The sequence below is a fragment of the Camelus bactrianus genome, chromosome 1, assembly GCF_048773025.1.
Source record: "Camelus bactrianus isolate YW-2024 breed Bactrian camel chromosome 1, ASM4877302v1, whole genome shotgun sequence".
Classification (NCBI taxonomy): Eukaryota; Metazoa; Chordata; class Mammalia; order Artiodactyla; family Camelidae; genus Camelus; species Camelus bactrianus.
In genome coordinates, this window is record NC_133539.1 from 119,537,350 (window position 1) to 119,553,267 (window position 15,918).

Here is a 15,918-nt window from a genome sequence, read left to right on the forward strand (position 1 = left end):
CATATGTATACATATTTTTTCTCCCTCAGGTAATAAACTTTTTTCACAAATGCAAGTTAATAGGTATGTCCCATGAATGGAATAACCAGGGAAGGGTATGGATATGAAAAGCTTTTGGTAAAGCCAGAGACTTCCTCAAGCTGCCAAAAGCCGCGTGCTTCATCCTACAATCCTGCAATTTATTCTCCGACTGCTCTTTGCTCCAGAAAGCAAATCCTATCTCAGCCACAGGAGGGCCCCAGCTCCCCGGAACAGCCGGGCTGACAGACTGAGAATTCAGAGGTAAAAATGAGGAGCAGATTCAGGAGTAGAATAACACTAATTTTTTTGTTTGTATTGGGATGAATGGAACAGTTGGCAATCATCCAAACATCTCCTCAGATTGACGCTGCCTGGGGGTGGCATCTGCCAAGTCTCAGTTTGATACACTCTGGACAAAAGTCCCTGGCCTCAGCCAATCAAGGCGTAGAAGAAAATATCCTAACCAGCTCCCTGCCCTACCCGAGTTCACACTCCCACCTGGCTGAGGCAGTCACAGGTGTGTTTGGACACCGGCCTGAGGATGCCGACTCCATTCTGACCAGGAGTGTCGGGGACTTGCCAGAGTGGGGCATCAATGAACACAGGGCAGGGGGCTCCTCCCAAACCACTGGCTCTGGGGCACAGAAGTCCGACCTCCTTATAGAAACGAGGGTCACCCTACATGGGGCCAGCTTTCTGCAGCCCTTTCTTATGGAGCAGCCACCCAGCCAAACCGTGATCTCACTGTGGCTGCAGACTCACTTAAACTATTAACCGTGATGATAAGGATGAATAATTCCTGTACCTCCAGGGCATTCACGAGGCTGCTTATCTCTCCAGTTGGCCCTGCAGTGTGGCTGTTCAGATCTGGTTTCCGTGCTCCTGCAAATAAACAATTAGGTCAGTAGCTCTTGAGGTTCCGTCACTTTTGATGGGTCTGTTTTCTGCATAAGTTGTTACTGCTCTCTACAGAATCATGGGGACTGGGCTATTTTGAGCTCCACTGGGAGAAGCCTGGTAAGATTGCGGGGTGGGGGTGGGAAAGAGGTGGGCAGAACAGAGGGGGAACTGGGATCCTCCTGCTCGGAGCCTCGGTGGGGCTGGGATGCATCACAATGCCTCTGGCTGCTGGTACCCATGGCCTTCATCATCTCCCGAGTGGGGCGGTGCAGCTGAGGCCAAGGGAGGGAATTGCTCCAGCAGTGGGGCTCCTGTAACCGAGCTTTTACAGGAATTGTACAGTCTGGCCCCGGCTGCTTCTTACGCTTGCCTAGGCTGGCTTAACTCCCCTCCTTTCCACAGGGGGTGTGAGCTTCCCTATTAACTTGGGGACTGCGTTTTATCGACCGCAAACACTCGGGAGCCCAGTTCTGGGGCCATCTGTGACCTGTCGGGCTGTAATAGCTTGGTTTGCCCCGTGTTCGGCTCCCTCCCTGAGTACTTAGTGTTAAATCATAGAGGGGGAAAGTGTGAGCAGAGGAAAAACAGCACTATTACATGACCCCCGATGAGACCGCTGTGATAGAATTAAAAGCTGCCGCCCTAGGACATTCTAACAGATGACACTGTGAGGTTGCCAAGGTAACCCACCAGGATACAGTTCCAGCATCTTTGGGGTTGATGCTGGGTAGGCGAGGTCAGTCAGAGGTGAGGCCCAGTGTGTCCCCTGGCTGGCCAGTCCACGACAGTCAAGTGGAGAATCAAGGCCGACCTCTCCAAACACAGATGAACCCAGCCTCGTCTCCTCATTGGCTAGTCCAGGTGAAAGACAATCAGAATGCTTCCCATGGTTCAATGTAGGTTCCCCAGAGCCGAAAAAGATCTGGAGACAAAACGACTCACCTGGTGGCTCCATGCATGTTTATTAAACACCTACCACGTACCGGGTAGGAAGCATCAGAATATTTAGGGGGAGAGGTCAGGAGCTCTAGGAAACCCTAAAGAGATGCAGATCCTAGCAGAGAAAAAAAAGACATTTAAGACATTTACACACCGTTAGTACTCAGGAAAATCGTGAGTGGAAGAAAATGAAAACAATCAGAATAATATTAATCTCAAGGACTGGGTGTTTAAAAAAATGATGTGCAAAAATCATACAGAGTAGAAATGATTTGCTTTAAAAGAAATCAGCTTCCTTCCCCCGACACACCAAGTTATGATGCATTCCCCCTTTCTATCTTCTTGTAAACACTCTGTGTTTACTTTTGAAAGTCTGGTTAACACCTATAAATGTTATTTTCTTTCTCCCATGTAAGGATCAGAAAGATTTCAGATGTAGTAACTCAGGGCCTTGGGCTCCTTTTGGTGTCAGAGGTGGGTGTTCAAAACCCTCATTGGTACCATCGGACACTTGCCTTCACACAATACTGTTTGAACATGGACTTGGGCTGTCCTCCAGTCTTGTTACTTTCCTCCACTTGGTAAACTAAGTCTAAGTGGTGGGGAGGGTGAGGGAGGTCGGAGGTGATGGTGGTGAGAGAACCCAGCAAGTGGTAGGGGGCAAAGGGAAAGGCGCAAAGAGAAAAACACAAACAAAATGATAGTGGGGGAGGGGAAGGAACACAGGACGGAGGTGCCAGAGAAAAAGCAGACAAGGAAGAAAATCTCCGAGAAGCTGTGGTTCCAGGAATTCCTGACAACAACACAGTGCTTCCTCACCCCCTGAGGGGCGTTATTAGTACCAGAGGGACAATATTAAAACACTCATGGGGCCTAAACCAGCTCTCCATCCTGTGGCTCCAATGCCTGAGGTCCCCTTTTTACCCAACCAGAAAATGTAGGTAATTGATTAGATTATGTCAGCTGTCTTGTTGTAGACCCCTTTTTAATAATAATAACAAGGATAACAGCTAAGTTATAGAGTGCTTTTCTAAACACTTGAAGTGTAAGACCCATGAGAAAATGCTATTTAACGAAGGAGGAAGCTAGCCCAGGGCAGTTAAGTCACTTAACCCAAGTCATGCAAAACACGGATGGAGGCCAGGAGGCCCACCTAGGGATTTGGCTCTGGGGTTCCCACTATTGACCCTTACACTGTAATTTTGCTTTGTTTAAAAAGCTCCAAGAAGAAAGACTTTTATAACGGGTTCACTGCCTCCCATTTTTCCTTCACTAACGCAGCCCTGGCCTGGCGCTTCATTTATATAACCGTCTCCTTGGGCAGCCGAAAGTTGCGAGGCCAAGATGGTTCCCCAGATCTTCTCAAACCTTCTGGGCGCCTGAAGTTGGTGGGGACAGTGGCATCATCCCCCTCCCTAAGCACTAACTCCCAGATAAAGTAGCCGCCTGGGGAGGGGCCCACCTGTGGAATAGGGCGGAGGAACGGTGCTCTCTTAATGATCCTCCCTCTCCTCCCCGCCCCCCCGCCATCAGCAGTTTGGTGGCAGTAGCCCTTCAGAACCCCAGCCCCAATTCTGAGGGGTCCCAGTCCCCCACGCGCGCTCCTGACGCGCACGCGTTCGGCTAGGAGGGGGTGGAGAGGGTGGGTGGGTGAGCGAGCCTCTGACCTCCGCGCCAAAGGGCCGCCAGGGTCGCTGGCGGCGGGGGGCGGGGGCGGCGGGGGCGGCGTGCGTAGCGCGCAGGTTGCGGGCCTCGTGGACGCGGCGGCGCGGAGGGAGCGCGGAGCGGGCGCGGGGCGGGCCGGCTGCTCAGGCGGCGGCTGTCAGGGGCCGCGCAGCTCCCCCGAAGATGCAGCGCAGCATATTTTGCACATGAGTTCAGAGGAAGAGGAAGTGTAGCCGGCGGACGCGCAGCGGCGACGGGGGCGCGTCGGGGCTGGAGCCGGAGCGCGCCGGGCTCAGGGCGCAGCGAGCGGGAGCGCGGCGGCCGCGGGCTCTTCGGAGGAACAGACGGACGCACGAGTCGCGGGAGGGACGGACCCACGAGCACGCCGCGCCGCCTCCCCGGTCCCCACCCACCGGCGCCCACGCCTTCCCCGCGCCGCCGCCTCTGCATGGCACAAACTTTCCTCCCGGGACGGAACACGCTGTCTCCGGGAGCCCGCGCCCGCGCCTTCTCCTCGGCTCGTCCAGAACGGTAGGTGCGCGCCTGCAGGACTGGGGCGGAGGCGGGCGCCGGCGGAGCGGGACCCCGGCGGGCAGGGGGAGCCCCACGGGGCGCCTCCCTGCAGGTTGCCGGGGCTCGGCGTGCTTCCCAGGCGTCGGGGCTGCCCGAGGGCCACCTTCCTCGGTCCCCCGCGCCCCCGGCCGGGATTGGATGGGGTCGGGCCCGGAGCCATGGGACGCAGGGGTCTTGGGCCAACTTTTTGGTTAAAAAAAATCATATCTGGCGCGCTATGGGGAGAGGCACCTCAGAGCAGTCTGTTGGGGATCGTGGATTCCTCATGCTCGAGGACGCCTAGGAAGGAAGCGGAGGGAAGCTCCGAGGCTACAGGTGGGTCTAGGACACTGCTGCCTGGGGTGCTCGGCAAAGGTCAGGCTGGCCGCGGAGTCCAGGTTCGGGAGGGCGCGAGGCTGGGGTGGGCTGGGGCGAGGTGGGGTGGAGACGCCTCCCGGCCCTTCCATGTGCGCCCTGGGACAGGGGCTTGTTCCCGGGGCAGTGGTACTGGATGGGCGGGAACAGACCTGCGGCGCGTTCAGAGGAAGCGCCAGGGCTACTGGACGCCCAGAGACTCGGGGCATGGGAAGTCCCCGGCCCTGAAAACGGGCATTTCCCTCTGTAGGGTTGTTGTTGTTGTTGTTGTTGTTGTTGTTGTTGTTGTTGTTGTTGTTGTTTTCCCCCTCGTCCTCATCCACTTTCCTAGGCTCCAGGGTCAGGGCGGGGGTGGTGGCGGCGTTTCTTTCTGGAAGCCTGGTGGCCCGCCATGCACAGCCCCCTCCTGGGCCAGGGCTGTGCCCTTGACCTAAAGTGTCTTTGGTAGCGAGAACCGCGAGAACGGCTTGGAGGCCAAGGTGCACTCCTTGGGCACGCTGCCTCCCTGTTGATTGCTGCCCTGTGCGTTGTGGCTGATCCCAGGCACCCTCGATGGTGTCTGTGAGTTCCTTAGGGGGCTTCAAACAAACAAAAAGTATTAAACAAAAAAATAAGTCTGACACCAATCCCTGCATTTGAGTGGCTGCCCCGGTTCCCAGCAACAGTCTCTTCTTGTAATTAGTACAGCTGTTTTCAGATGCTGGGTGCAGTCCTGCCAGGAGTCTTCCAGTCCCTGCTATCCTGTGTCATCTCAGGATAAGTGAGGCCCTGCCAGGCGGAAGGACAGGCGTAATGTGAGCGACCTTTGGGCCTGTGGGTGGGGCGTGCCCTACACCCCACGTGTCCCCTGGCGGCAGGGATTCCTAATTTGTCCCTCTGAACAGCTGAATTCCCCACCAAGTTCAAGTGACCCCAGATGTCACCATCCCACAGAAGGGTTAAGCAGCAGGCTGTTTGGGGCTCTTTGCTGCGTGTGTGCTAACCTCAGTGAAATCACTTTAACCTCGGATGGAGCTCTGCCTCCTCTTCTGCCTTTGGTGGGGTTTCTGGCCAGAGAGCTGGGACGTCATTCACTGGCTGCGTTTTGTATAGCAAGTCACTGGGTTGGTTTCTCTTTTGTTTGTCTTTTGGCTGCATGGACATGGGGCAGATGGAAGTGGGGTGCAGTGAGCTAATAGATTTGGTGCAAGAATTGAAAGGGAATAAATTGGGGGTACAAGTCAGTGAGTTCTTTTTCTCCCTCTTAAGCAGGAATTTTTGGCTTCCGTTCAAATAATTGCTTTGTCTGTAGGGAAGCAGGCAGAAAATCTTTGGCATGAGTGATGGGAGTTCCTGTAAAGCCACTTGTGTTCTTCCAGTCCTAACTTTTAAACAGAATTGAAATTAAAGGAACCCATGTCTTGGTGGTCATTGGTGTCTTGCTCAATTGCTAAGTTGGTGGGCTGAGGAGAGGGCACTGGAACGCTTTTCCCTGCCCATCTTGTTTTAAAAAATACAGAAAAGTGGCGAGAACATTGACCACCCAAATACCCATATCTAGACTCTGTGATTTTCCAGTATTGGCTTTATTATACACCTGACCATTATTGTTTTATGTATTTTAAATTAAAATACAGACATTGGTCCAGATCACTTCGAAACATTTCAGCACACATTTTATTATTCAATCTATGCACATGATTTTCCTAAGGTAAAATTTATACATAGGGTGAATTTATATATACATACATATATGCATATGGTGAAATGTGCAAACCTTGAGAGTAACATTTGCATAATGTTTTGACAGACGCGTGCACCTGTGTAACCTCAGTATCAAGATAGAGAATGTAGCTGTCACCCCCAGAAAGTTCCTTCACCCCCATTCCCAGTCAGTCCCTGCCCCGACCCCTTATGTGGCAACCGGCTGCTTTGGTTGTTTCTCACTCCAAGTTCGTTTAGACTGGTCTTGAACTTCCTAGAGATTTATCCATGTTTTAAGTACCAGTCATTTGGTCTTTTTTTTTTTTTTTTTTTTTCAATTGCTAGGTTATATTCCAGGCTAGGTCTCTACCACATTGTGTTTTTGCATTCCCCTGTTGATGGACATGTGAGTTATTCTCAGGTTTGGGGGTAGGGGACTGTGAATGAAGCTGTGATGAATATTTGTGTACAAGTCTTTCTGGGGATATACGCTGTCCCGTCTCGTGGGTGAATGGAGTGGGGTTGCTGGGGCATAAGAAAGATGTATGTACACCTTATAAGAAACTGTTAGACCTTTTTCCCAGCATGGTTGTACCATTTTGCACTCCCACCAGCAAAGAAGCCAAATGTGAGATTCCAGATACGACCACTGATTTTCCTCTCCCAAAGTCAGGAGCGTGGTCGACCAGTGTTCTTCCGGGGCCAGAGGGGGCCAGAAATTGGGACCACCCATAAACCATCTGAATCACGTTGTTTCCATAGGTGGAGGAGCTGAGAGAGGTCCCTGACTCTTCCAGGAAATGGGTTTACTCTTAAATTATTGCAGACAATCAGACAAATATTTTATTTTTAGAGATCTTCAGAGAAGGGAATTCCACAGGGGAACATACCCTTGATTATGAAAGAAGATTGAGTGCTTTCTATATAAAGAAAAATAACCCTCAAGAAGTTCCACGAAACTTCTGCTTCAAAAGTCCTGGGGGATTTTTGGCCTGTTGGTCTGGTTTCTGTGAACCTGGTGGAGATTCCTGTTGGATCTCACCGGCCTGTGCAGCTGGTTGTTGAAAGTGGTGATGTCTGCTTTGGGAGGTAGATCAGAGTTGAGGTTTTTGAAGGCTCTAAGAACAGCTCTCCTGTCCAAGTGTTTTGGCCTGTCAACACCCCCTTATTGTCCTGGCAGAGAACATGGGCTGTTCCCCCTGGGGTCCCCTTACACCTTAGTCCCTGTCAGTGGACCAGTAGCCAGACCTGGTTTGGCTGATCCAGGAAACAGGAATTGAGCCTCCTGCCTGATTGGGTCCCCAGGATGAAGTTTTTGCATCTCGCCGGTGGGTCTCAGTGGGGTCAGATGACAAATAGGACTGAGTCCTAAGACACTGGGCTGTGTGTGGGGGACTGTTCTCCTCATCCGACAGCCTAGTACGGCGCCTGCCACAGAGCAGGGGCCCCGAATGAGTCCTGCGACTCTCAGTACCCCTCTGGGTGACTGCCTCTCAGGAGGGGGACAGGGAGGGCTGAGATGTCAGGACCCCAAGACATATTTTACTGTGGCCTGGGAAAGAGGTCCAAAGTGTTAGGAAAACTGTGCCAACTGTGAACTTTCATTCTAGTAGCACCGTTCTTATTTTATTACAGATTTTACTGTTGTTCTTAGCAAAATAATAATCATAGCTACTCCCTTGCCAAGTGCCCACTCCTCACCAGGCACTGTCAAGCACGTTGCGTGAAGTTCCTGAGTGTTGTCCTTGTGAAAGGCGGATACTGTTATTATATGCATTTTGGCCTTAAGGAAACTGACACTTAGCAAGGTTAAGTAACTTGCCCTGAGTTCACATTTTCATGTTTCCTAGACATTAAGGGAAGAGATTGGGATGTTCTGGTTTTGCAAATGCAGATTCCATCTGCAAGCACAGATTTCCAGATGCATGAAGCCATCGTAGAATAGAAGTGTCAACTGGAGAGGTGGAACAGAGTTGCAAGAAATGGCACCCTGCAATCACTCTCTTTTTTAATTTAATAAAAAGTTTCTTTTTTTTGTTTATTGAAGTGTAGTTGATTTACAATGTTAGTTTCTGGTGTACAGCATAGTGATTCAGTTTTTTATACATATATATATATATTCTTTTTCATAATAGGTTATTATAGGATATTGAAAAGAGCTTCCTGTGCTGTACAGTAGGACCATGTTGTTCATCTACTTTATACATGGTAGTTTGTATCTGCTGATCCCAAACTCCTTCTAATTTATCCCTTCACTTTGGTAGCCGTACTTTTGTTTTCTATGTTTGAGCCTGTTTCTGGCTTGTAAATAAATTTATTTGTATATATATTTTTTTAGATTCCGCATATAAGTGATATCATGTATGATATTTGCATTTCTCCCTTTGACTTACTTCACTTAGTATGACGATCTCTAGGTCCATCCTTGTTGCTGCATATGGCATTACTTTATTGTTTTTTATGGCTGAGTAGTATTCCATTGTATAAATATACCTCAGCTTCTTTATCCAGTCATCTGTTGGTAGACACTTAGGTTGCTTCCATGTCTTGGCTATTGTAAATAGTGCTGCTGTGAACATTGGGGTGCATGTATCTTTTTGAATTGGAGTTTTCCTCTTTTGCAGAAATACGCACAGTAGTGGGATTGCTGGGTTAAGTTTTTGGTCTTTTAAGGAATCTCCATGTTGTTTTCCATAGTGGCTGCACCAATTTACAATCATACCAGCAGTGTTAGGAGGGTTCCCTTTTCTCCACACCCTCTCCAGTATTTATCATTTGTGGACTTTTATTAAAAGATGGCCATTCTGACTGGTGTCAGGTGATGCCTCATTGTAGTTTTGATTTGCATTTCTCTGATAATTAGCGGTATTGAGCATCTTTTCATGTGCTTATCGGCTGTATGTCTTCTTTGGAGAAATGCCTGTTTAGGTCTTCTGCCCATTTTTTCACTGGGTGGTTTGCTTTTTTGTTATTGAGTTGTATGAGCTGTTTGTGTATTTGGAATCACTTTCTTAAGTCTTTTTTCTTTTTCATTTTGTTTTAAGCTTTCTGAGATCTGAGGCCTAGACAGAGGTATGCATTTTGGTGACAACTTAAGATGTTATTGGTTGATGATGATTGTCATTTTATTGTAGGGAAAGAAAGACATTGCCAGCTGTTTGGTTTGAGTGTCTGTCTCTGAGCTGTCCAGTACAGTAGCCAGCTACATGTAGCTATTTACATTTAAGTATGAATGAATTAAAATGAAATAAAGTAAAAAATTTTGTTCCACAGTCTCACTGACCACCTTTCAGGGGCTCTAAGGCCACATGGGGCTGTTGGCTGCCGAGTCGGGCAGGACAGATGTACATTATTTTCATCCTCGCTGGAAATTCTGTTTGATGGTGTTACTCGACAGTAAGCACATCTCTTTTTCCCTTCAGCTTAAGAATTGGCAACGCTCTTGGCTATTTTTCACTGACAAAGAGATAAATGTAGCCAGACATTTCTTTTATGTTTACCTTTTAAAGGTGTGTGTGTCTTTGTGTGTGTGTGTGTGTGTGTGTGTGTGTTTGTGTGTGTGTGATTTTTTTCCCTCCCATTCACATTCAGGTTTTGACATCAGTTTGAGTTTCCCTTTTTTCCTGGGCCCCCAGAGGGGCTTTCGTTATCATCACCGTGTATTTTACCAAGATGCTTTCTCTGAAAAGATCGGTACGCTGGCAAGCTCTGGTCACGGCTTGAGTCCTGTTAATTCCTCGCTCTCCAAATAAGAATTCTGTTCAGCTTTTAAATATGCATCTGTGGGACTTACTCCCTACCTGGGTGGAATTGAGGAAGAAAAATCGCTCTCAGCGGGGCCAGAACCAAAGAGCTAGAAAATCAGGTTGCATTGTATGCGTGATGGCTACCTGCCAAGACTGAGGTGGAGGAGACACCGTCTGGGGCACCTGCGAGCTGGTTGGGCGTTTTCCTGGGTCTGGCCTGTCCCCGTGGGTTGGGGGTGCTGGAGGGCCCGCAGCATCATGCCTGGTGGTGAATGGTGGTGGGGAGGGTGCTCGGCTCTCCCCTCCTCCGCGGTGTCCACCACTTAGGGTCGGTTCAGAGGAGAGGGACCCCCAGACCCATCAGGGCTGGGGAGTCAGCATCAGCTCTGTTTGCCCAGCATGTTTGAGACTCATCAACTCTTATGTTACTTTATGAGGCTGTATTGGCTGTTTCCACACTTTTTCAAGCAGCAAGCCGGCTGCACATCACTGACAATTTGGTTTGGCTTTTACAACTGAAATATCCTGTTGGCCCATCCAGATGCCCCTGGATGGACGGCATTTATTCTTTGCAGAGGATCATCAGTTTCTGTTCGTGTGTTTGTGTGTGTGAACTCCCTACTTAGTGTTTCACCCCGAGGAAGTACTGCTGGGGAAGCCTTCAAGTTTTGTGGAAGAACTCCCAAATTCCCCAGATTTGGAGAAATGTTTATAATAGACCTTATCCATGAAGTCGAATGAGAAGAGATCAGGTGCATCGCAGACTCTGGTTGATGGAACACAACCGTATCAGCTGTAACCGAATTTCAGAAATACAGAGTACAGGACATCAGACTCTTCATGTAAATACTTCCTTAATTTAAAGAGGTCTTTCGGGACTTCTCCAGTGTCTTGGGACACTTTATGAGCACCGTTCAGTGTGGTGTAATGATGTCAGGTTGACAGGAGTCTTTATACTGGAGAACAAGTCACACTAGTGCTGGTGCTGACAACAGTTAACACGTAGGCAGCTTTCTCTGGGTGCCTGGGCTCTTCCAAGCCCTGCCCAGTAGTCACGTATTTAGTCCTCCCCCTACAGGTGGGTTCTGCGGTTATCCCCATTTCAGAGTTGAGAACCCTGAGGCTAAGTGGCTTCCTGGTGGTCACTCAGCTAGTGGTCCGGCTTGAGAGCCGTATGCTATGCTGTGCTGTTAGGAGGGTGAACTTGAGGGTGACAGGCTAATATTCCATCCAGAAACGTCCCGGATGATAGGCACCTGTCGTACTCCCGAAGAATGTTGATGGAGGAGGTACTTATTGTCCATTGTTGGGGCAGGGCATCGGGATAGCTGCTGTTGGGGACAAAAGAGATGTGGCTGCCTTCGAGAAGTTTGCTGTCCCTGGGAGGACGAGGCCATCCCCAAAGCCCCAGGGCTCTCCCCTGAACTCAGGACTGGTCCACACCACCTCCACCTGGACGGAGTTAACACATCCAAAGCAAACTTCCGTCTCTCCTTGTCCAGCTGCCCCTCCCAGGGCCGCCCCAGCCTCCCAGGTCACAGACCCTAGAAGCGTCTAGGGTGCTCTCTTTTTCTCATGACCTGTTTCCAAACCACCAGTCCATCCCACTGCCTGCCTTCAAAACGTATCCAGAATTCAGCTGCGGCGCCCCCCTCATCACCATCTGGTTTCCCTTTTCCCAGGGTCAGAGTGATTATGTCTTCCCTGAGCTGGAAACCACCTGAGGGCTCCCATCTCACTTGGGACAAAGCCAGAATCCTGACCACGGCTGCCCGGCCCCACCTACCTGGGCGGCTCCGGGACATTCCGGCTGTTTGCACCTGCGGCCACCATGCCAGTGGCACCTGCCCCCTTGTTGCTCTGTCACCTTCCTTGGGATCTTGCTCACTGTCACCTTCCAGGGGAATTCTGCCCTGAGGGCTCTTTAAAATTGCGCCTCCTCCCCTGTACTTGCGATCCCTCTTCCCTGCCTCACGTGTCTTTACGTGATGTGCTTTTAAGATGAAAACTTCATTCATTATTTTTAATGTGTCTAGTATCTGTTTCTCTGCTCCTGAAATTAAGGTCCGTGAGGGCGGGGCTGTTCTTGTTCTGTTTTGTTTTGTGTCCCCTGGTTCACTTTGGTGCCCCAGCAGTTGGACATGTGCTGAGGGAGGGCGTGATGGTTAATTGTACGTATCAGGTTGGCTAGGCGGCGGTTTCTGCTCAAATGGCAGTCAGTGGAAGTGATGCTGCGGGGGATTTTGAAAGATGTGATTAACGTTTGAATTCGTAAAGCAGGTCACCCTTCGTAATATGAGTGGACTTCGTCCAGCCAGTCCGAGGACTTAGGAGAAAGGACTGCGGTCTCCCGAGGAGTAAGGAGGGATTTCTGCCTCTAGGCAGCCCTGGGACTCGGGTCTGCCATCACCACTTCCCTGGGTTTTTGGGCTGCTAGTCGGCCCTGTAGATTTTGGACTGGCCAGCTGCCAAGCCCAAAAACAAGTCCTTTAAACAAATCTGCCCTGACTTCCCTCTCCATAGATCTCTGTAGATTTCTTCTCACACACACACACGCGCACGTGCGCGCTATCCTCCTGGTTCTGTGTCTCTGACCTGAGTACAAAAGGTGGAGATGGCAGGGAAAGGGGTGTCAGGCGGGGGGTCAAGTGGAGGTAAAGGAAGGGTGTCTGGAAGCCTGCTGTGTAGGCAGGACAGCACTGGCTCAGCCCAGCCCGGTTCCAGGGTACGTGCAGGGAGCAGAGGCTGCAGGGCTGGGAAGGAGGGAGGGTGGGTGAGGTCCAGGCTGAGGACTCCAAGCTGGGCAGCAGGTGTGATTTCTGCTCTTTGAGCCACTTGTGTGTGCAGAATGGTGGACCTGGCAAACACTGATGCTAGGCATCAGGTGGATGAGAGACCAGGGGAGCCGGGGGAGAGGAAGGCTGCCGACAGTCCGGAGGAGGCAGTGGCGGGATGGGAAGTGTCCCCAGCGCTTGGCACCCCGCTAGCTGCAAGGGTGAGAATGGTGGCAGGAGGAGGCTGATACCTGGCGTCTGGAGCCTGGATGAGATCGAGGGCAGTGGTACCATCCGCAGAAACCCAGGAGGAAGGACAGGCTTTAGGGCAGGATGTTGCGTTCTCTTTGGGGTGTATTCATCCAGACATGCCGGGAAAGTTCCAAGTGAAGATGCTGAAATGGGTCTGTGAGCATGGTCTGTGAGCTTGTTCTGTGAGAGTCAGAGAGAAGTCAGGCTAGGAGGGGTTCTGATAGCAAAGGAGGAGATGATGCAATTGTGTGACGTTTTTGAGCCATGACACAGCGAGTCCCTATATGGGAGGTTCCCAAACTGCACAGGGCGCTACGGCAAGGGATGGTTTAGGTTTTAGAGGGAAGCATGGTGATACTTGCCATGTTGGACACCACACTCACAGCCAGCCCAAGGGAGTGCACACATCCACGTCAGAGGGCCCCGCCTTCCTTGCGATGACTTCATAGCTTTGCAAGGCTGGATGTTGGGTGGTCGCTAAGGAAATGACTGCAGAACAGGAAGTGAGGCTGGTGGTGTCCAATGGGATTCCCAGCTCTGAGATGTTGCCTGGTGCCAAACAGATGCGCACAGCCCATTAGTAATTATGGGAACTTAAGGGTGAAGAGAGAAGAGGTTTTTTTTCTTTCACCTTGTGTATTCTGTTCTTTCAAAAGGCTACTGAGTTGTTTGGACCTGACTACTTAATAAAGTGAACTGGAGAAAAATTGTGCTCTACACTGGAATTTGACGCAGCATTGTAAAATGACTATTACTCAATGAAAAAAAGTGAAAAAAATTACATAAAAGCAAATTCCAGACACCAAAAAAAAAAAAAGCAAGTGAACTGGAGATGTGGATTTTAGCCTGGGGATGCTGTGAACTGGGGATGTCATGACCTGGAAATCTCGGAAGCTTCACCCGGAATTGTTCTCGGTGTTACGAGTACCTTGTATAAGAGTAAGAACAGAGACAGAAGATCTGGGACAAAGGGAGGCACATGAGGGCTGCATCCCAAAAGTCATATTTCTTCAAAAATAAAAAGTGTGAGCAAATAAAATTTGTTCAGTCAGGGTACTGGGTACATAGATGTCTCATTTTCTCTCCTTATTCATATGTCTGGCATGGTTTATAGTGAAAGTAATTTTAAGAGAGCAGGACAGGAAGCTGGGGTAGAATTTAGGGGTGCGCTTGTGTTTGCGAGGGCAGCAGAGAGCCTGGGAAGGGAGAGTGTCAGGTCCGGAGAGATTCATAGGTGGGGGTGGGACCACAGGGGTGAGCGAGGCCACGTTCTTCTAGACTGTGCTTCTCAGCCCCAGCTCAGCAGCTTAAGAGAGACCCCAGGCCTCTGGGGCCTGGGTGTTAGGAGATCGGAGAGGGTCAGGAGTTGGAAAAGACGGGGTTTGCTCTGAGAGCGTTGAGTCTCCGCCTGGCATGTCAGTGAGAAACACTTAGGGCGATCTTAAAAGAATGATGCTTGGGCCCCACCCCCAAATGCCTGGGCATCAGGACGTCGAAACATCTCTCCCGTGATTGCAGCGTGCATCCAGGGTAGGGAACAGCCCAGCCCAGGGCTGCTCCAGCTTTCCTGTGATTCGGACTTGAGTGAGTCACGTGTGGAAATGCGGATTCAGTGGTGCCAGGGCTGTTGGTCTGAGGACCACACTCTGAGTAGCAGGTTCTTCTGGGCGGGGGGTGGGGTGCGGGCTCTTTTGAGTTAAGGGTGGTCGTGATAGAGGCTGGCTGGAGAGAAAGTCTGGATCAGATGCCACCGAGACGTGGGGTGGGGTGGGGAGGGGTGGTAAGCAGGTGTTTTCTTTTGATAATGTAAAGACCCCTTGTTTGCCTTAGCTTTATTTTATTTTATTTTTTAACCCCTGTATTGTGGTATGGTTCCTGTACAGTAAACTACACATATTTCAGATGTCTACTTTGATGAATTTTGATAGCTGTAAATGCCCACGAAACCACCACCACAATCAAGACAGCTAACATTTCCATCATTCCCCAAGAGGTGCAATTTTCGATTTCCCAATTTATCCCTTTCTATCCCCTTTCACCCTGGTAACCATAAGTTTGTTCTCTATGTCTGTGAAAACAGAATACACATTCTTCCCACGTGCCTTATCTTTTGCCGTGTGACACGTGGCTCCCAGACTTAGCCGCCGAAAACAGTCATAGACATTTATTCTCTCCCACGGTTTCTGTGAGCTAGAAATCCAGCAGCAGCTGAGCTGGGTGGTTCTGACCCAGGGTCTCTCTTGAGATTGCGATCAGGATGCAGGCCAGGCTGAAAGCTTTTCCTGGAGCCGGAGGGTCTGCTCCCACCTGGGTGTGGAGTTGGTCGTGGCTGTTGGGTGGAGGCCTCTCTGTGTATCAACCTCTGTGGGGTTGATACAGCGTCCTCACAACACGGGGGCTGGCTCCCCCCAGAGTGAGTGAGCCGAGACAGAGCAGGGTGGGGCCCATGGCACCTCCTGCAGCTTCGCCTCGGAAATCACGCTGATCCATCACCACATCCTCCTGGCTACACAGATCAGCCCTGTTCAGTGAGGAGGGGCCCACGGGTGCACACCAGGAGGGTTAGCCAGGGCCCTCTTGGAGGCTGGCTGTGATACACCTTGTGGTCTTCAGCTGGAAAAGTAAAGTAATGCACATGCAGCACAGAAAACTTGAAATATAGAGAAAACCATAAAGAAAACGCTACCCGTGACCTCACGGCCCGGAGGAAAGTTCTGTGAACGCTGTGGTCTCTGTCTTGCCAGCTAACGAAAGAACGTGGATTTTGATGTACTGATACACACATAGGCACTTTTTAAAAAGTGGCACCGTGAAATAATCCCATTTCATGTAGATTGTCCTCTTCCTGGTGTGGAATAGGAACACTTCCAAGGGGTCAGTTTTAGTTTTCCTGGGACTTCTGTCTTAGATGGTTTGTAGGATGTCAAGATTTGACGCCTTCTGAAAGGTTGATTGGATTTTTGGGTTTTATTTACATTTCTGGGTGGAGAGAGATGTTCTTATCATGTAAA

At 50.3% G+C, this 15,918-nt stretch overlaps 1 protein-coding gene across 3 annotated transcripts in view; it reads left to right on the forward strand.

The window, feature by feature from the left end:
- The first annotated feature begins 3,759 nt into the window (after positions 1–3,759).
- RFTN1 (raftlin, lipid raft linker 1) overlaps positions 3,760–15,918 on the forward strand; it is a 177,735-nt gene continuing 165,576 nt past the window's right edge. Inside the window, exon 1 of one of the 3 annotated variants that reach the window (XM_074371938.1) lies at positions 3,760–4,056. Coding sequence is in view for 2 of the 3 variants with exons in the window: in XM_074371934.1 (XP_074228035.1) it covers positions 4,257–4,413 (157 nt within the window). In the remaining variant the exon portion in view is untranslated. Of the gene's footprint in view, positions 4,057–4,085; positions 4,414–15,918 lie in introns of those variants that run through there. The other 2 variants (XM_074371934.1, XM_010966029.3) reach the window with 2 other exon arrangements.